The sequence below is a fragment of the Neolamprologus multifasciatus genome, chromosome 11 (genome assembly GCF_963576455.1).
Source record: "Neolamprologus multifasciatus chromosome 11, fNeoMul1.2, whole genome shotgun sequence".
Lineage (NCBI taxonomy): Eukaryota > Metazoa > Chordata > Actinopteri > Cichliformes > Cichlidae > Neolamprologus > Neolamprologus multifasciatus.
In genome coordinates, this window is record NC_140449.1 from 31,820,635 (window position 1) to 31,841,542 (window position 20,908).

General features: G+C 41.8%; 1 protein-coding gene across 2 annotated transcripts in view; it reads right to left on the reverse strand.

Annotated features, from left to right (window-relative positions):
- LOC146509024 (ubiquitin-conjugating enzyme E2 E2) overlaps nt 1–19,996 on the reverse strand; it is a 34,356-nt gene extending 14,360 nt beyond the window's left edge. The window contains exons 1-3 of one of the 2 annotated variants that reach the window (XM_085176933.1): nt 19,828–19,996; nt 16,884–17,067; nt 14,465–14,515 (exon numbers count right to left, since the gene is read on the reverse strand). In XM_085176933.1, coding sequence (XP_085033059.1) covers nt 14,465–14,515; nt 16,884–17,059 — 227 coding nt within the window. In that variant the 5' untranslated portion in view covers nt 17,060–17,067; nt 19,828–19,996. Of the gene's footprint in view, nt 1–14,464; nt 14,516–16,883; nt 17,068–19,167; nt 19,792–19,827 lie in introns of those variants that run through there. The other variant, XM_085176932.1, reaches the window with a different exon arrangement.
- Between the last annotated feature and the right edge of the window lie 912 nt (nt 19,997–20,908).

Consider the following 20,908-nt stretch of genomic DNA (forward strand, 5'->3'; position numbering starts at 1 on the left):
AGGTCAGGATATTTTCCAGTTGTCTGTTTTCAGATGTAGCACAGCAGGAAATAGTCTGCTTCAACACTCGATGAGGTTTCCATGGACCTTGTAAGAAAACTCAGTGTTCTCACATTCGCCTCAGCTGGGTGATCTTTAGACGAGCTTACGACTTCTGCGTGTATGAAACCTGCAATGAATTCATGACTGCGTTGCCTGTGAGGATGTTCAACTTAATGACCACTCACACTGCCCTTCAGTATTTTGCCTCAATGAAAATCCTCAAGTGAACTGAAAGCTGGGAGAAAATAAAAATGGACAGTTTCCTTTTCCTCTGCAAACCATCTTGAGGTTTCAGTTTCTTTGTGATGCATAAAGAGGACACTGTACAACAGGCCTGCTTCGTCATTTTTACCTTTCACTCTCAGTTCCTAAAAACTATCCAAGCTGCGCCACGTAACCACAGCCAGCCGTAACATTTCCATATATATTAAATGACCTTTCCTTCCCATGGTACGGCTCGGCCTGCGCAACCAGAGTCCTTCGCACATTTAATCACCCACACTAGCACACCTCATAGACGGAGTAATCCACAGATAGGTGCCGATGGCAAAAGATAACCTTTATCTTAAAGCATGAGAGCAGGACTAATCTTTGCAACATCGCTGACCTATCTCATGGTTATTGTCACCTAGAGCCAACAGGGATCAGGTTAAGTTGATGAAAGACTGTTGATCATGAGACATGCTTCTGAATTTCTAAGCCGATGTAAAATTATCTGCTCCGATCATGTTTACAGGAAAAAGCTTCTCTTAGACTCTTAAAGAGGGAATTGATAAACATCAGATACCACTTGAGGATGCTCTGGAACAAACTGAAATGTCAGACCAGAATAAACTTAAGTTTTTCTACATCAAAGAAAACACTGCGAGCAACCGCTATTAAAGAATGCACGAGTGAAAAGCGCAGCTGCAGGGAAACAGCAGGAACATCCGCCATGTGTGCCAAAAGGACTGCGTGGTGGTGATGGAGTCTTTCTGAAACCGACTTTAAGACAAACAATACATAAATTCCCTCTTCACCATCACTGAAACACATCCAACAAATACAGCGCTAAAGCTTCAAAGACGGCTTCTTTACTGGTCTCACCATGTTAAAGCCAGACTGTCCAGTGCATACGCTGCAGTCGACAGAATATAATCAAATAAATCTGCACGTGAACAGCCATCAGATTAAAGGGGAACCATTATGCTTTAATTTGATCTTGTCATATATACTGTTCATGCTAAACATCCATCATCTGCCACTTATCTGGGTTGTGGGGGTAGCAGTTTAAGCCGAGACTCCTCCTGCAGCTCTTCTGGAGAACAACGAGGCGTTCCCAAGCCGCTGAGACACAAGGCCAGATTTACAAATGGTATGCGCCGTGCAAACGCCTCTTCTGTTAAAAACCCACCGTTGGTATTCTTGTGGCACAAAATTTAACAACAACAACAGAAAGCTTATTTTCTGCCTGCTGTGGTGATGACAGTTGCCACTAGGAGTCTATATTATGTGGAATGAGAAGGGGAGATGTTATCTAAGCAAGTGCATAACTGCTGCAGGTGAGTGGCTCAAAGCTTTGACTCTATTCTTTTTACCGAGTCCTCACCTGCATGTTTAGGGCCAAGCCCCACACGAATACTGGTATTTTGATAAAACAGAGTGCAGCTGAAGTAAACTGAGCGTCAGAAGGAGGAGAATCCCAACACAAGATGCATCCAAGAAGGCGTCTGGCAACGGAAAGCCATCTTACTTTGTAGTGTCCACGTTTGTTTCTATACACTAACACTACTCTTAATGGAAACATTATTTACTACAAATTTTAAAGGACAGTGATGACGGGAGCTGTTTAAATTTACACACAATAACGCACGATCTGATATCCTCGTGTTGGTGTTGTTCCCAGATCATCATACTAAAGGTTGTTCCAGGATCAACATTGCAAGTGACCAATCAGAATGTTGTGATGTCATACTTTTGCGACTTCGGGAAAAAACGGCGTAAAACAAAAAACTGTACTTAAGCTGCGAGAAACCGATCAACGGACCCTAACCCTGACCCTTTAATAAACGCTAAGCAGAATTGATATTGTCCTTGCAACATTGGAATTTCATAAATGCACGAATGGGTTGGTGCGCAAAAGAATAACGTCACAATAATGTGATTGGTCACTTGCAATGTTGAACCTGGAACAACATTTTCATGATGATCTGGGAACAACACCAACACGAGGATATCAGATCATCCCACAAAAACACACACAGAACAAAACTTCAAAGCTCGCTACAAAATAAACCATGTGACAATCTGGGATGATTTTTGACTGAATTATGCAAAACTACAACAATAAAAGTATGGAGCTGGAAATAGATATAATAATAGGTTCCCTTTAACCAACTATGTGAAAAGTTGAGCAATCTGTGAAATTTCTGGCCTCAGTCTTCAGCTTTTTTCCTCATGAAAGGATGTTTCAACATATTTCGAGGATTTTTTCCCAGCGTTTGCAGCTGATTTTTATATTAAAAACACATGGATGAATTCAGCTCCCCAGTCACTAATATCTTCAACAACTCTGGAAATGTTTATCTGAAAATATGGCTGTTTATATACAGAACATATAGACGTACAGCTGTGAGCTGCAGGGATTTTATTAAAGGTTTCTATGGATTTTATTTCCCTCTAACCACTGTATAAACTGGTCTCTACAGGAAGCCGATGACTTCAAGCTAACCACAGCTGGCACTCTCACCGAAACGAGAAACTACACCGCCACCTTTAAAGCGTAAAAAGGGTGAGGGAGTGTGACACTGAAAAGATGCTGTTGGATCCAATATTGCTTGCACATAATCTAAAAGGTCACCGACAGAAACATGCAAACATAATCAAACGTGATGCTGTGCGTGTGTGGGTGAGCGAAACAAAGAGCAAAAACAGAGAGCTCCAGAAGCAGACTGTCACACACAGAGCTGTTTACAGTGGCAGGTAAATAGCTGTCTGAGCCACAAACTGCACCGAGGGGCTGATAAATAAAACAGGGAGGTAAACTCGTAATTGAATGTGAATCAGTATGTTTTGGAGCTTGTGAATACCGCTAAGCACAAATAAAGCTATTATCTGTATTATTCGCCATTCCAGTTCATTCCCCACAGGCGCTTTTTCCCCCCCTAACAGCACCGCCATTCAGTTAAGATCTTCTTTTCTATCAGCGGCTGTGGCGGTTATCAGAAGAGGAACTATAATGAAGCAATCTTCTTTCCCCCCAACCGTGAAAGAGCCCCAAGACCAATTACTGTGCAGCTCGACAGCCGGGGTGACACCTCCTTCCTCTGTTCTCTCGTCTTTATTGTCTCAAATGACATGGTTTGTTTTTTTAATCGAGCCTTTTTTTGTTAGTCTGTACAATGAATACTGCAATTACTGACCGGAAGGTTTATACAGCAACAAGGGAAATGGTTGAGTAGGTGGATGCATGCGTTTCCAAGTCGAAGGGAATAATACGGTTTGATTCCCACAGGGAGACGACTGTGTGTGCGCTGGGTTCAATCAATCCACACGGCTGTGAGTATTGAACTGAGGAAGTATACTTTATGAGAGAGGCCTTTTACTTAAAAAGTCTGTCATGTTCATGCAGCTGTATTTCAATTACTGTAAAGAAAAAGGCTATTTGGAATATATCACGAACAGCACTCGCATAGAAATCAAACCTTTAACTTATCGTTTTATTTTGTGTTTTCAAGAGCAAATTTTTTTTTATTTTTTAAAAAATATTTTTTCCTAAAAGTACAGCTCTGATTGCTAACAGAGAAACCTCACCCACTGGAAATAAAGCCCTCCATTTGTGAGCGGCAGCCAATCATAAGCAAGGCTGCTTAAGGGAAATGGGCCAGATCTGGACTAGAAAGCCCGTTTGTTCTACACATGTGCAGCTAGAGCTTCTTCCTGTCTTTTCCTTTACAGTAAAAGCCTTGGGGATATATACTTTGGAAGTAATAGAATAAACACTTAGTAATGATAGGAATTGGTTAAAAAAAACAACAACAAAAAAAGGCAATTTACAGCAGATTGCAGGACTTACATAAAATCTTATCTTTGGCTTTACTAGTCATGAAAACAGATTTATTTTGTTCTTAATAAATGTGCATTTTTCTTCCCATGTTCACAAAGCTGTAAATAAACAGAGGATCTGATCTCTTCAAATGCTTCTGAGGTACGACACAGAATTCAGTGTGGTAAGCATTTTCCCTCTCCATGTTCCTGATCCTTGCTGCCAGCATCTGGTGCAGTGCAAATGTTTGCCTCAAGCTAAAAATGTATAAAGCGGCGCATATATCATTAGCATAACGCACACATGCTTTGCATAAACGACAGCATAGAGCCATACGAGTCATAAAAATACCACTTAGTCGACAAAGAACATGCTGTGTACCTAAAGTGAAGGATGACAGATCTATTAAGGAGAAACTTCGGTTCCCTAAAATGAGGCCCGACAAACCAAATGTGCGCAATTTGGCGAAAATAAATAAAATTCAAAGAACATGCCGAGATCTAAATCATAACTGGTGTGTACAGAAGCTTTTTATAATTGCTTTATGAGCATGGAACTCTATCATGGGGTAATTATAAACGTTTGCTCTGCTTGAATAAAATAAGCTAGAATTTGTGCTGACATGCAAACTGGTTGCCTGGGCAGGGACTTGCAGGAACACTGCTCCAGGAAAGAAAACTGCCTAAAAAACAGATTTGCCTCCGAGACAAAACTGCACCCTCTTGCAATTTATGAACTAAATTAGTCAAGTGTGCAATGTTAATACTCTTCATTTTACAGCCATCCACTAAAGTCTGTTCAGCTGTAATTGGAGCCGTCTCTTCAGCCTCTCTGCACCCTCCACAAAGCTACTCTGGGCAGCCATTTGGTCTCCTGGCTGAGGGAGTGGACTTATTACCAAAAAGGTCAGTGATCAGAACAAGCTGAACTGCCAGATCTGCTACACGGCCCGATATTTCTCTGGTCTATTCCCCCGACACCATGTTAGCCCCAAGGTTTGCAGGTAGAGAAACGTATCAAGATTTTTTTTTAACGCTGCACGTTTTTATTCCCTGGTTATTATTCATTTCATTTCACCACTTACAACAGAACGTTAAGAGTGTTAACATTTCATCCCAGAGACCACAAATATGTCATTAAGACACTTTAAAGCTTCTTGGCAGGAGCTGTAATTTGTGACTTCAGGGGCAAATCTATTACTTTTTAAGATCCCAGTCAGAAGGCTAATGGGATCTAAGAGCAACTGTTTACTTGTGAGTTACAGTATTTGTTCGCTTGCCAAAAGATTCCTTCTGTTTGCTTACTTGCCAGCCTCAGATTACCATTCAGTCATTCTCAATGACCTAAACTGCTTGTGTGAAAGCGGCGCTGCAATGGCAACAATCCACCACAAAATGTCCACACGCCATGCTTCATGCTCGACTTCCCCGCAAACCCATTAATAACAGTGCGGACAAATGTTTGCCAGAAAACTACCTCACAAATGAGGACATTGAGAATTCAATGACACACATGAATCAAGGCGGACCGCGTTCACTGTCAAACAAGTGCCGTAGTGGAAAACATTAAGGATGAATTAAACTGTGGCTTGTGTCAGAGGGAGAGCATATGTTAGCTGCAATCTACAGGAAACAACTTACGGTATTACCTTTGCACATTAAACTTTTTGTGAGGAGAAAAAAAAACAGTCAGGACAGATTTGTTTGGCTGGAAAAACGATTCATTTCAGGAGCTTTTATGTAGGGACACGAAAACGGATGCACACTTAAGATATCTTTCATTTTTCTGATAGTCTTTGAGAGCACTTGGTTCATTTGTGCATATGAGCAACAGATTATACAGTCTGGACCACATGATGTTCAGTTTATGTCAACATGAAGTCCATGTAGGTGCATACACACTCCCTTAAATAAATAATCGAACCACACAGATTATGAGGCAAGTGGTTCTCGTCCTGTAGACAGCCTACAACTGAACTGCCATGCAGGCGTCACCAGCTGTGCTCCAAGACCACTGACCCGGAGTTTGCCCGAGCTGGTACGAGATGAAAAACACTTGTGCTCGATGGTTAACTGTGAATGAACTTTTCCACCAGGAAACTGATAACAGCAGATATTACTCTCTCAGACAGAAAACAATAAAAAGATGAAACATCTACCAAGACTGCCACTAACCAGTGTTTTGGGGGTGTAATTACAGAGCTGACATATGAAAGGTGATTGCTCCAACATTTCAGAAAGCGATTTATTTTGACATTCGGTTAAGTGAAAGAGAAGTTTGTTTTTTAACTGCCAATGTTTTACTAAAAACATAAATTGTGACTACTGTCAGTGACTGTTATTGGAAAAGAAACAGAATAAAAAACAAAACAGAAGTGGAGAATCTGCAGCTGTGTTCACACAGAAAACATGATGACCAGAGGACATAAAGTCGATAACTTTAATAATCTGGTGACATATAAAAAGAATCTTTTTCAGTTTGCTGTGCATTAAATAGCCTTTTATTCAAGACTGCTGGTTAGACAGAAAGGAAAAACACCCGAAGACAGAACTGTGGAAAACTGTGGTCTATTTTTTTCTTCTAAACAATAAACTCCATCAATCGCGATACTTTTAACTGACACTTGAGCTCGAGATGTCTCCCATTTCACAGACAAGTCTATTTTCAGTGCACCTATTTTCACGTGCATCACACCAGTGTAAATGGCAGATGAAGGTGAGAAATTCAGCACGTGCATCAGTCTCCACAGTGAAGTGAACATCAAAGAAAACCCGCAAAAAGGATGATGTGTTTTTTTTGACCGGAGGATGCAAATAACGCAAGTGTATCTACATAAAAAAAACACTCTGCATGCAAAATTAGCACAGAAATACAACAAATCCATCACAGAGTGAATGATCGACCCCAGTGACAGATGGTGTATATATGTCTTTTTTCCTCAGTCATCCAGCCTGTCTCTGTATTTGGGCGGCTGACACAATGGAGAAACACTTCATAAAGGTAAGCAGTTGAAACACCTTGAAGCACAGAAACGGTGCTTGTTTATCTGCTGCACATCACAGCACTAAAATCCCACCAATGATAATTCACTGATGCTTCCAGACACAATACGTTTATCAGTTCAAACACCCGGGAGGTATTCCTGGAGCCCACCCCGGTCTCTTTTCCTCTGGTCCCTCCGCCCCTTCATGAATATTGATAAGCCCTCCCTGCTGTGCTTAATGTTAACGCCATGAAAAATTATGCTGGCTGTGTCACTCACACATAATCCCCCGAGGGGCACGGCACAAAACCGATGCACAGCCACCTCAGACACCAAGACGAGAAGAGAATTAGAGGTCAGAATCTACAAGAACAGCAGCCTCATTTCTGTGAGAGTCTTGATGATGATGGAGGTGCGTACTCGAGCCAGCAAGCATGTGATGCAGTGCGAAAGGGACATTTTTCTAACAGCTTGCCTGATATCGTCAAGTAGTGACAGCTTAGTTCTGGAATCATGTCAACACAAAAGGAAATGCATAGACCAAAGAAGACCATTTGCTCCAAAGGTCAGCCATGTAATACATCTGTAATTCAAACCCAAACAAAAGGAAGAAGGCATGTGAGGCAGCTAGCTGACACTTAAAGCAAGCAGCAAACAATAACAAGGCCTGCAAGACGGGATTGTTTTTTTTACTAACCTACTGATAACCTTTTCGTTAATCTAGTCTTGAATGTGTCAGAAAACAGTGTAAAACCTGCATAACAAGAAAGTAGCTGAAGTTTTCACATTTAAGAATAGCAGATGTTTTGTTATAATTATCAGTTATACTTGTTGGTATAATTGGAAACAAAGCTGCAGCAAGAATATTAATCCGAATATAAAAGGAGTCTAATTTAACATTCCATGACATTCCACCTTTCACAGAAGGAAAATTATCAGGATTTATTCATTTTTAACATTTTGTTTATAGCAAAAAAAAAAAGTGAAGAAACATGAAGGACATAAATAAACTTTTCTTAAGTAAGCAAGCACAGATTTTTGCCCCAACTATAAATAGACCAATCATGCTTAGCCAGGAAAACTTTGCTTTAGTGTCTTTGTTTGCTAAACTGTTTAAACCATATATTTTTTATTATCTTTATAGACAGGCCTACCTCCTATGTTGGACAGCTGGCTCTACAGAAAGATTCTGTTGAGACTGAAGGACGACTGTTTTTGATGGAAACTTGCCAAAACATTCATTTTAATCATTCATTTGAGTGTATTTTAAAGTCTTCCTCTAATAGTAAAGACATCTGATGCAGTGAATCAACAACAGCTGCTAAGGTAGCGAGCATATAACTGATGTACACACACGCACGCACACACCTTGAATCAGGGTGTGCATTGCCAGGTTGCGCTGACAGATTAGTTGTAATTATGTGTAGTGCGGTGACTTTCATAGATACACATGTGCACCTATTTTTGTAAGTTAAGTTACTCATAATAATACTCCTAATAAGGCTCTATGGCCAAACAAATTTTGGGAGTTTATCAGGACAAAGAGCAAAGTGCAGGGAGATGATCTGAAAATATAGGAGGGACCTGGTCATAGCAGGTATGGTTCTTTATGCCCAGGCCCACATTGGGGTCAGTTGTGTGCGACTAGTTTACTCCATCAGCATTTTAAATACATAATAAAACTGTAAATCACAATAGCGGTGCCAAGGAGCTCTAGGAATACTTAGCAATCTCTAGCTGTTGGACTGGCAGTGGCTCTCAGTCTCTAACCTAGCCCGCCGTTTGGTTAACAAATGGTTTCCTAGATTTTGCTTTTATGACGTCTTTTATGATGTACTGCATAAACACAGACATACTGTTGAACTGATACTTAAGCAGCAAGAAAAATTTAAGAAACCTGGTTAAAAAAAATAATTACTAAACAGTACTAACGTGTACTAACTGTTTGTGTTTTTACACTGTTTAAGTGCTCTTAGTTTATAATCGGCACAGAAGCTGTTCTGTTTTAAACTACTTTTTAATTAAGCTTCCCTCAACCTTATCTACTCCAGTTAGTGGTTTCCTACATTTCCCTGAATGCATCCTGACAGAAAAGAGAGCTGAACTTGTTACTCAAAGTGCACCGTAGGTTGTGGCTGCCCTGCTTTTAATCTATTCGATTTGCTTCAGGAGGAGAAATTGGTATGTCTAGCTCTTCAGCAACGGATTATTCAGCCGTGATTGCTGAACAATAGCAGCTGTTTCTGAGTGTGGATGGGCTAACACAAAAAGCTGGCTTTTAATATTAACGTTTCAAGCAGCTGAGCATTATTTGGCTATCACTCCTCCGAGGGTGTAATGGAAGTTTTTCTTTGACTGACTGTGAGATGAAATGGCACAGTGTCCAGACCAGCAGGTTTTGGACCCCGGTTGGATTTTTCTTTGAAATGTTGCTGTGCTGAGTAGTAACAACTCATGATTTGATAGAAATGAAGAAGGGATCGGTCAGGGAATAAGCTGAGAAGCAGAACAGAGTGTTTTTGGCCAGAGTATTTTAAGGAAACAGAGCAGAAGAGGAAGATGGGGGATGATGATGAAAAGGGATTTAGCAGATAAAGCTGATAAAAATGATTCCACTTTGTTCCTGCAGCCTTGGACGGGCAATTATGTTTTAACTTCTTTAGCTGTAGCTCAAACTTGTAATATTCAGGCAGAGGTGGAAAACAATTCACGCTGTTTAGTTCTTAGTCACACAGTCCATTGACAATGACAGGTATTCATTGGTTTTCACTTCTTAGATTGTGGGGATTCTTATATTTTCTGTGTTTTGTGCCAAAAGCCATTTTCGCACATGAATTTTGGACAGTTTATGGAGAATTAAGTCAGGATATTTTCCACATTTGCCATTTTTTTTCACACAGCAGGAAATAGCCTGCCTGATGAGTTTGCACTGCTGAAAATACTCTCTGTGGTTTGGATGAGGTAATTACCTGGACTGAGCGTGCAGGAGGCAGGACACGTGACACCCACTCACTAGTAAAGCTGCTGATCATAAGCAAAATAATGATCACCTTCTAATTAGCTTAAAAGACATGCAGTTATTTCATGTTAAAAACATGTTTTTACTGTATGTTTCCTTGAACGTTAAAATATAATTCAAATGAAAAAAAAAAAAGGAAAAAAAAAAAGAGGCAGGCGTGGAGGACACAGGTTTGTCCTAAAAGGGAGTTGACTAGTGGGTGTTTTTCACAGAAAATCCCCTATTGCAAGGGCAAATGCTGATCTCTGCCAGCCTGTCTCCACTGTGGGAGCAGATGAGGGCGAACACAGCCTAAGGCAGCAATGGCTTGAGTGCCTTGGGGGAAAAGAGTGACAACAAGCTGAAGCCAAGCTAAGCATCGTGTACTACCAAAAGTGGACTGGGTAAGAGACCCCGAAAGATCCGGAAACAAAGACAGCTGCAGGCGGACGACAGTCCTTCCAAGGGTTCAACTGCAAAAACTTTACTACTTGGATCTTGTTGACAAATGCTTCACTTGGCTAGAATTTCCATGTTCATGAGTATGCTAGTGTGTGCTTGGGTTCACGTGATGTAAATTTTGTCAGATGGCAAGTGCAGTGATTTCTGCAGATGTCTGCACGCCTGCCCATTTTTTATGACTCGTCGTAGTGTAGACTCCCCGGGACTACACTACGACGACGATTGACCAACGCCACATGCGTCCTTACAGCCTTAGAAGGAGCGCAACGCAAATGACTACTCGTCCGTGGTGTGTGCAGCTGTCCACGCTCGCGCCGCAGTATAATCCCCGCCTCGAGCCTAATGCAGAGCCTACGATGTAACCATCACAACGCCTGTGTTGTTCTGGATTTTCTGTGCCAAAACACTAGCTGGGGGTGGAATATCTTTCCTTGAGTTTAAAAATTATCTTAGCAGATTTAAAAAAGAAAAAAAAATGGCAGCAGCAGAAGAAGTGTGCTGGAGGACACTACGGTACCGAACAGGCCAATCACAGTCGGACGGATGTTATTTGGCTACGATGGAGGATTTCCAAAGGGTTTAAAGCTGAAATATAAATCCCACATTACTCACCTTGGCTTCAGTTTAGCCAAACAGCAAATGAATCTGGGCTTTCAGGGAGCGAAAACACACCGCTGTAAGGGAAAGGTGTGCGCTTGATTCATGACACACCTTTTCACTCAATTAAAGTGAAATCAAGTCGGTAATCACTTTATACCAATTATTTTGCTTGCATAATCGTTGGAAGCCAGAATCACAATTGAGATTAAAATCTGATTAAGCACTAAATGCACCAGAATATTAGCGGTACCTTTTGCACATCACACAAAATTTGTGCTACAGGGGGATTTAGAAAATGATGAGACCTTTTCTTGCCGTTTTAAAGAATCAAATAAAGGGGAAAATAATCTGTATTGTTACTGGAGAGTAAAGGGCTTATGAAAAATAAAATGCCTTCAGTGGGTCAGCAGCCTTTGTAAACCTGATTAACTGTCTGAAGATGTGCAACACTTTCACATGATGGCAGCATACATTTGAATCTCTGTGGCTTTGAAAATCTGGTATTAGTGATAAGCCTTTCATGCTTCGCTTTAAGCCTATCTAATCAAAACTTCATCCTAGTAAGATCAATGCAATATTTGCACATGTTGATGGAAAGAGAGGGACCCTCCCCCCCAAAAAACAAAACAAAACAATTCGTTGCAAAAGCTGCTTTATACGCTTCAATAGGTGTAAAAGCACAAGCTGCCTGTACAATATATTTGAAGTGTATGACAGTGAGAATAATTGCCATGTCAAATCCTCTTGGGCTTTCAACATGTTCCTGTTCGTTTGATGCATGACAACTGCCAAGGTGACAAGCAGACTGTCACAAAGCCGAGGGTGAGATAAAGCTCGGAGACACATTTAAATACCGGCTTGCGATTTCCAAGTGGTGACATTGCACTGAAGGTATGACAGTTTTGTTCACGCTGCATAGAAATAGATTTTTTTGTTTTAAAACAACTTAAGCATTAATATCGCAGCCTCTCTACAGCCAGAGAAAGACAGGAAACATTAGTAAGAGAGATTTATCAAGACAGGCAGCTCATTTAAACAACACATTTTGAGGGTTATCACAGGAACGTGGAATGAAGAAAATGTGTGGGTGTTTTATTATATTTATCTCGTGGGAACCTCCTGCCATAGATGCTTCACTAAATTAGATCTTCAACACCTCCCAAGATGTGAAAGGTAAATTTGGACTCTTAGCACACATCTTCACTGATGAGCCATTTTTACACATGAACTCGATAATTTCAGGAGAGTCAGGTGGGAATATTTTTCAGTTTTCTGCACACACAGCACCAGAAACATGGAAAGCAAAAAAACTCTTCATCCATCTGTTGATTTTCTACTCCAACTAAACATGGTATTCCACATTCCATGGTATTCACCCTCCCTAGCACTGCTTTCCAATTCCTCATGGGGGAATCCTGACGTGATTCCAGTGCAGGCAAAAGTATAATGTGTCCCTTTAAGGGAGGCCATCCTGATCAGATGCCCAGACCACCTCAAATACACTACAGCATAGGTCCTACTCAATGAGGTACTATTAATTAATCTTAAGTCCTAAAAAGTTCAGAGCTGCTGTGCATGTTTAAAAAAAGAAGGCTAAATATGCAAAGACGGGCTCGCCATTTTGCAGGCAGCAAAGCTGCGGGATCCCTTCCACTGCCCTGAAGGTGAAAAGACTGTCGGTGAAACAAAGGAGACTGCAGATTTTTAGCTGTACGACAGAAAAAGAGTAATTCTCTCTGACCGTTGACACAAATGGAGGAATAATCTGGATGGTTCCTGAGCTGAGACAACGTACGTCAGCTGGCCACCAACATTTACTGAAAGTACAAAAGTGAATCTCTTTGACACAAGTCTCTATCTGCCTCATGAAAGGGGGGGGGCAACAGTCTGTGCCTCCATTTGTCGCGGGGGGAATGAATTGAATAACCTCTCAGGCTAACCTGGCCAGGAGGAGCGAGGAGTGTGTGGCATACAAATGATGACGACACAAGCGCAGCGGCTGGGTGCTCAGTCGTGCGAGAATATAAACTGTGCTGTGATCGTCTGCTTTTTTTCCCTTGCACCTGACCCCCCCCCCTGTCATTGTTAACACAGGGCTAATCTAGTTCACTACATCAGACGAGAAAAAAACCAAATAACACATTATTAGGTTTTTGGTGTCATCTTAAATACAGAAAGGCAACACACAAACACACACACACACACACACAAAAAGGATTATCTTGAAGAAGCTTAATTGTTTCCCAGGCAACTAGTTCCCCCACTAAGACGATGACTGTGAAATTTCCGCTAGCGATTATTTTACTTTCAAATGACTTAGCTGTGTCCTCAAGCTAAATCCTTCATGTGAGCCAACCTAGTTTTAAGACAGAGGGGGGTGGGAGTGAAATAGATTAGAGACCTCGAGGAAAAAAAAAAAAACAACATCTCTTTTAGCCCCCGGTACAATAACAAAACCGAGCCGTGAGCTGAAATGAAAAGGTTAGCTCAATGTTTATCGTTAATGATGGTGGGCTTCTGATGAGACCCAGCAGGGGTGATTAATTCATGCAATAAACAAGGCCGTCTAGGGTGTAGTAATTTCAAATTGCCAGATGAGTCACACAAAGCGGTTTTCCTTAATCATTTTAAGCAGGTGCCTGAACGGATATAGCCAATCACCGTGGTCAGAAAACATCAGCATCTCCCACAAGTGTCAACAAACACTGGCGTCCATTTTCTTTCTTAATTTGCAGTCGAGTGCTGATTCAGAGAGTAATTATTGTGCAGTAATAAACAGGCACAATCAATGACAGTGTCACTTTGTGTGGTTTGGGTTAATAAAAGCTGGCTTCCTCCCAAAGGTATGCCTTTTGTCATGTCCGCAGAGACCGATGCACATGTGGCCTGCCGCTCGCTCGCGACCGTATCTCTTCCTCAAAGGGCTCAGAGCCGCGACAGTGGCACACAATAACCATTGTCTGTGGTAAATCCCCAGCGCAGCGAGCTGGGGGGGGGGGACCCACACGAGAATCGAAACAGGTTTTAAAGTCACACCGCACACTCGTTTTCCACCATTTCAGAGGAACCAGAATACTGTCATCTAAAGAAAAAAAAAAAGGCAGCATGCATTATGCAGCAGCAGCAACAACAACTCCACAGTGGCCTTAAGTCACTCGAATACACCAAACAAAAAATACAAACAAACAGCAGCAGTATGGGGTGAGTTACAAAAACACAACTGCATTACATCTCCTTTTTTTTCAGAGAAAAGCCATGAAAACAGCTCATTGCTGCTGTCCATATCAGCTTTACCATCTACACTCAGGGTTATGAGTCATTACAGCAATGCTCCGAATGTGTAACATCTCCTTACCTGCAGTTGGGAGGTGGGTCTAGTGTTATTTCCGCAAGCTCTTTTTGAATCCTGCAAAAGAAAGATTTGCAAATTAAAATTCATCTGAAAGAGTGGAGATTTCCTTGGTGCATTTATTCAGTGATACAAAAGCTTTCAAACAGGTGTGGTTGCCTTTAACCCAAATCTCTAACAGAAAAAGAGATGCAGACGACCTCCAAAGAGGTTCTGGCCTTTCCCCTAAAAGAAGGTTTTTCTTGTAATTCTGTTTACTCAACTAGAAAACACATTTTTTTCTATTAAATGGCTTATAAATGAGATTCTAAAAACTCAATATGATACTACAGTACTCATGTCGAGTCTGCTTAAATCATAATCAAGTGTCCACGCCTGTGGTCGACTACGCAATTAGACATTGCTGCCCTCGATAGTCTGCACCTAAAATACTAACTGTTTGAATTAATTGTCTTTATTTTATTAAATGCCAACACCAGGGAAGTGTTTTCTGTGATTTTACAATCTTTCCCACCACTAACCGGGGCTGCGGTGCTCCTCATCCTCTCTGTCAGGGGAAGATGTGAACTTCCCCTCAAGTTAGGTGGAAAGTTCTGCAGTAGGTTCATATAGACAATGACTGGCTATATGTCAGCCCTGACATTTAACCTGCTGACATGTAATATGTGTAATAACAGTGTGGATTTGCAATACAGTTCTCCACACTGATGATGATATAATTATTGATGCTTTAATATGATCATTGTCATGAGAGTCATACGAAACTGAACATGCTTCACTATAGTTTCATTCAGAAGCTCCACAAACAACCAACATTGACATGACAAGCTCATGCTCGTGTGTGTGTTTGTGTGTGGGAAGCGGTTACACTGATTTATCAGCATCATGGGAGAAAACAGAAGGATATTTCTGACAGTTTGATTGATTTTTGAGTTACAGAGTAATACGATTGCACTTGGAGAGACGCTTGCTTTGTCAGTGGAAAGCTGCTGTGTGTTGTTTGGCACGATGAAGAGTGGAGGACAGGCAACATTTTAAACATCTAAAAACAGGCTGAAGGAGTTAGTAGAACTGTGAAGAAGGTAAGGAAGCAAAGAGCCAAAATATGTCATGATGTAATTCCACCTTTTCACTTTCACCTAATATCCACCCACTTTTCTTTTCAGCCATAATTGTCGGCATGTAAAAGTCTCTTCATGCTGGAAGTTAGAAATAACCTCGCAGTCTGTGTAGTCCTCCCTCATCCACCCACTTGGGCCACACGTGCATTATGGAGGATGGACAGTGCTACAATAGTAGGTGCACATTAACCTCCTCTCCTTCCGCTCCTGCAGTGATACTACTGGTTATCGCCAAGTGCAGCCTTAGTCGGCACATCCGCGCGAGGAAAGAAGTAATTACTAATTTGTACCACACATTTTAGTGATATTAAAAATATGATTTGGTTTCTTAAGAATACAATTAACTGTTTCAAATGGCTCATAATAAAAATCCAATATGTCTATGGAGAGCATATAATTTTGTCCATTAGCTTGTGCTCAGCTTTGATTGCCAAATGTTTTCTTACTTTTAGACTAGCCCGTTGGTGTGATTTTTTTCCACCCTCCTGTTTAAAACAAGTCAATTATTGGCCAGCAGCTTCCACATCAGCCACACCACCAAGAAAAAAAGAAACTGAGAAGTGAACAGAAGTTGTGGTTTTGGACAATTGTTGATAGTTGCCTTAAATATATGCAAATCAGTCATGCTTGTGTGGGTAAAAGTAAAACTACTAACAGTTTATAACAGTGCAGATTTCAAGTGTTAGATTGCAAATATAACCAGATTAAGTATTCCTATTATCTGTTTATTAAGCACGAGGATAAATTAAGACAGCTTTGATCATTCGCTACAGATAACCAGAAAATTGGGATTCAGGCACTGCTGCACAAAAACAACGCTGAAGTCCGCCCATGTTTTGGCTTTTTCTGCTTACAAAACCCCCCCAGAGATGTTCATAATGTCAGTCTCTGTTATAAAAAGACTCAGTGGCCTAAGCCAAGTGGTTGCATAATTCTCTCATCGGCTGTCTTTTTTTGGAATAAGTGCGAAGACTAGTTGGAGGTAAGTGTTGGTGGTGGTGTAGGCTGCGGAGCACGAGGCGCATCCAGTCGAACAAACAGGCTGGAACGGGAATCTCTCTTTATAAATGACAGCAGTGACACCTCAGCGCAGAGCTGTGTGAGTTTCTTCCTTTCTGTGGGTTAAGCGGCACACTGAATCGCGTGGATGTTTGAAATGACAATGCCTGTGGGACTGCAGTCTTTTTATATTACTTCACACCCCCGGGGCACAAGAAGGGGGAGAGGCCTTCAGTTTAACAAACAACTCCTGTGTAAACGCTCGGCTCTCAAAGCCAGATTCAAGCCCTCTCTTCTTTTCTTACCTCTTGGCACTAGTTGAAAGTTTAGCAGCGGTTTTACTCGAGATCTTAGTCTCCTTCTTTTTGGGCTGTGCTTGCTCTCGCTCCTGTTCAGCAGGTACCGATTCCCGTTGCTCAATATCCGAGCTTCCCCCGCTTGTGCTGGGGCTGTCGTCTGGTCTCTGCACTTCGCTGGACATCGTGGGCCCTAAAGCAATAAATGAACATGCAAATATTAATAGGTTGCAAGTTTCCACAATGTCTGATAGTTGGGTAGACTTGGAGACAGCAAAATGTATTTAATCTAAATCGAAAGCTGGGTGTGGGCGAGGGTTAAAATTGTGCAGAGTGAAAGCTGATGAAAAGACATTTGTCAAAGCTTACAGTGCAGCAGATTACACATGTATAAGGCCCCTGTTAAGAATATAATGAGACATTCAACCAATCATCTGCTAGGGGTTACAGACAGAGCAGTCATTAGGTAGACTCCACTGGCCTAGATTTCTAAAACAAACTAGAGGTCCTGTCACTGCTCTGTGTCATACTCTCTCCACTTCTTTACTGGATAATGTGGTAGTTTGAGACACAGAAAGCTCTTTGTGGATGAAAAATATATATATCAATACACTACCCTGGTTCTGTTGCTCATTTGTTTACAAACGACAAAGACAACGCTGGAACAGGGGTGTGTCCAGAGTGGGGGCCGTGGGGTGGCTTCAGCCCCGACTGAAAACTATTTACATATTCTTTTGCAGATTATAAACAAATAAATCTACTTCTCCTATGCTATGTTACGTTTTGTAAGTTATCTAAAACCTTACCACCAGGGGGCATCACTTTACCTGTGGGCAACTTAAAATGTTTTATTCTTTTTACTTTTGGCAATTCTTTGTACCTCTAGTCTCCACTTCCTCAAGAAACGTGCCTGTGCTTTTGCCAGGAAATCTTTATAATTAAGAATTTCCTACAATGCTTCATCTAGTGGTAATAACTGGTATTTCATGAAAGTGCTGCCCAGCGCTTGCTGAACTTCAGTTGATTCAGCTGATAACTTGAGCTCACCTTAGGAGGTTTTAAACCATTTAAAAAAACAAACTGATAATAATAATGACCTTTTAGATTAAATTCATGTTAAAAGTTACACGCAGTAAAGCTAGTGATGTAAATTTTGCATTACTTGCATGAATACATTTGCGTTAAAAACCCATGAGTGTTCACCCCAAGGAGTCAAAAGGATAAGGAGTAAGGCCGATAGCGAGAGTCAAATTACAGTAACATGAAGTCCTGCAGAGGCCCTATGCTTCTTTTCTTTTCTTCATCTAAAAGCATCGAAGAGTCTGAGCTAGCTGCCTTCGAATGATCTCAGTAAACTTTCCCTCCATTTCTGATCATCAGTGATGTCAGGAGAATATCAGCTGATGGGTTTTCACAGTGCAGAGTGAAGCTGATGGGTTTTCACAGTGCAGAGTGAAGCTAATTTTCTATTCTATATCCACTTCTATTCAAACCCTTACTTTTTCATGTAATTATGTTGCATTAAAAGTTATGAAATTGGCGGGCATGCACCAGGGGGTTCCCAAAAAAAGGGGGAAAAAAAAGAACATAACTGGCAGCAACATGGCAAATGAAAACCATATCCAGTGATTTAGATGGGGTGGTGCGAAGTGGACATTCTATGGTAGAGGTGACTGACCAGAGATGGGAATGTCCGATAGCAACAAGCCATCAGTGACAAAGCAACGGACAACGAGCAAATACTGCAATTTGGCAAAATGCTTATTAGCAAGGTAATCCTCTAATGCATTTACCACATTCAAATGTCAATCTCAAGCCTCACAGGTGCATCTGTCCTCTTGAAGTTATGAATGCAGCTGATTGTCAGTAGCGTCTGGTTGCTGTTAGTTGCTACCCTTTGACTGTGTTGCCACTTTGCAAAAAATTTTTTAAAAAAAACAAAAAAACCAAGCTGTGGTTAAGCACCATTTTTCATGTCACATACCCAACATGTTTTTACAACATTTTTCCACACTGTATTTGTTTCTGATTCAGATTTTTCTTCCCCCCCCCCCCCCCCGCCCCCAATATGCCACCTATTTTTGTTTTTCTAAATCCTGGAAACGCCCCTGGGCTTGAATAAATATCATGAACTTATTTTTTAAAAGCAAAACTGATCGATTTAAGCTCTCTGATAGGCACGAAATGAATCAAAGCGATCAACTAAAGCGGGGGATAGGTCGTCTTTCTATGAGGAGGAGGGGGGGGGGGGCGTTTCACGGTGACGGTAAGGACACCAACGGCTGAAACGTACCCGGTTTCGAGATGCCAGGGTCCGTATATCCCCTCAAAAATAACAACGGACACAAGTTAAGAGGTGTGTGTGGCATAAGACATCACTTCATTGCTTTGTCAGAGCAAGGAGGTCAACATTTGTGGGGGTGAAGCACACAAAAGGGGCCGGCTAAAACAAAAGCGACCATAAACATAATTGGGAGCTAGCTAACGTTAAAAGGCCGGGGGGAGGAGGAGAAGGGTGCGATATATTACCGCTGAGGGGGGTATTTAAAGGAAAAAAAAGAAGCAGAAGCAGGCCTCGGTGTTTTAAACTCAATGAAAATGCGCATAGGAGAAGGCGTTTATGCCGGACTCGTCCGACACAACCGACGGCGAGGCTGATGGAGGACGGTGAGCGGCGGCAGTGCCAGCGGAGCGGTGTGCGGTGGCGGTGCGGGGGGTAAACGTGTGGCTCCTCGCCGTTTCTGGAGTGTCCACATTGTGCGGTGAAGAGCAGTGACCCTGCCTCGGCACAAAGGGAGGCTCGTCCCACACATCCACCACCACCACCACCTCCCCCTTCTTTTCCTCCTCCTCCTCCCTTCTTCTTCTTCTTCACTGGAAAACGACACTTTTTACGGGACATTTAGTTACTTTTCGCGGATCTACGGCGGCTGAACGCGTGTGTCGACCTTACCTGACAGCTGGCCGTCGATGCTGCAATTCCGCGTCGTAATCCCAAGGTACCGAAAAAAGTATATCCTCTCACGGCCGCCTGCTCGCTCCCGTGTCCTTGCTATTTAACTGGAGGTAGCAGCAGCAGAAAAGCGATTACAGAAAACTGAGGAAGCCCCGGACCGCCTCCGCGCGCGCTCCCGGTCTGCGCACACCGCTCGTGCACGTGCGCCGCATTGGTGAGAGAAGTAGCCTACGCGAGGCCAAAGCAATAAAGGGCCTAATGAGTAAGTTTTCTTTTTTTAATACGAGGAATAAAAGACGTTAGTCGTGTAACAATAAGTCACCATATAAAATGTCTTTATCAGACTGTGCAGGAGCGTAGCCAGAAATTATGAGCCCCATGTGTGCAAGAAATACCCCCCAGCCCCACTACCTCCCCTCCCAACTCCACCCTATTGCAATGTACATAGCTCACGGGTATTTAAGCCCAATTGCAGCATATGTACACACATTGTAGCGCATGATGTGTTTGCTTATTCTGGTAGACACTTGTAAGACTGCAAAGTTGGTTTGAAATCGTGTGTATCACAAGAAAGCTGGATTTAAATCTGCAGTAGGGAACATGTTTTGGTGTCTCTGGGGGGAAAATCTGAATAAGGTTTCAGTATGTTGTAAAGGAACATATAAAATGTCTTTATCAGATTTTACTGAGTGTGTTCAGGAGCGGAGCCACAAATTACGAGCCCCGTGTGTGCAGGAAATGTTTTTCCTTTATATTTTTCCTACTCTACCCTATTGAATTGCACACAGCTTAAAGTCCCAACTCCTGCAACCCTGTGCACACACAGTGTATTTATTATACATTTCTTTGGTATAATCAACACTTTTATGAGTGTAAAGTAGCTCAGAAATGGTGGACATTGATAACTCGGTTTAAAGCTACAAGGGTTTTGGCTCCTCAGGACAAAACCCCCCAAACAAACAAAAAAAAACCTACAGTTTGTCAGGATGTTGTAACTTAAGCTAGGATTCGTGGCATTGACCATAATTAATAATTCAGACCTTTTTTCCACAGTATGTATTTCCCCCACCTCCCATCT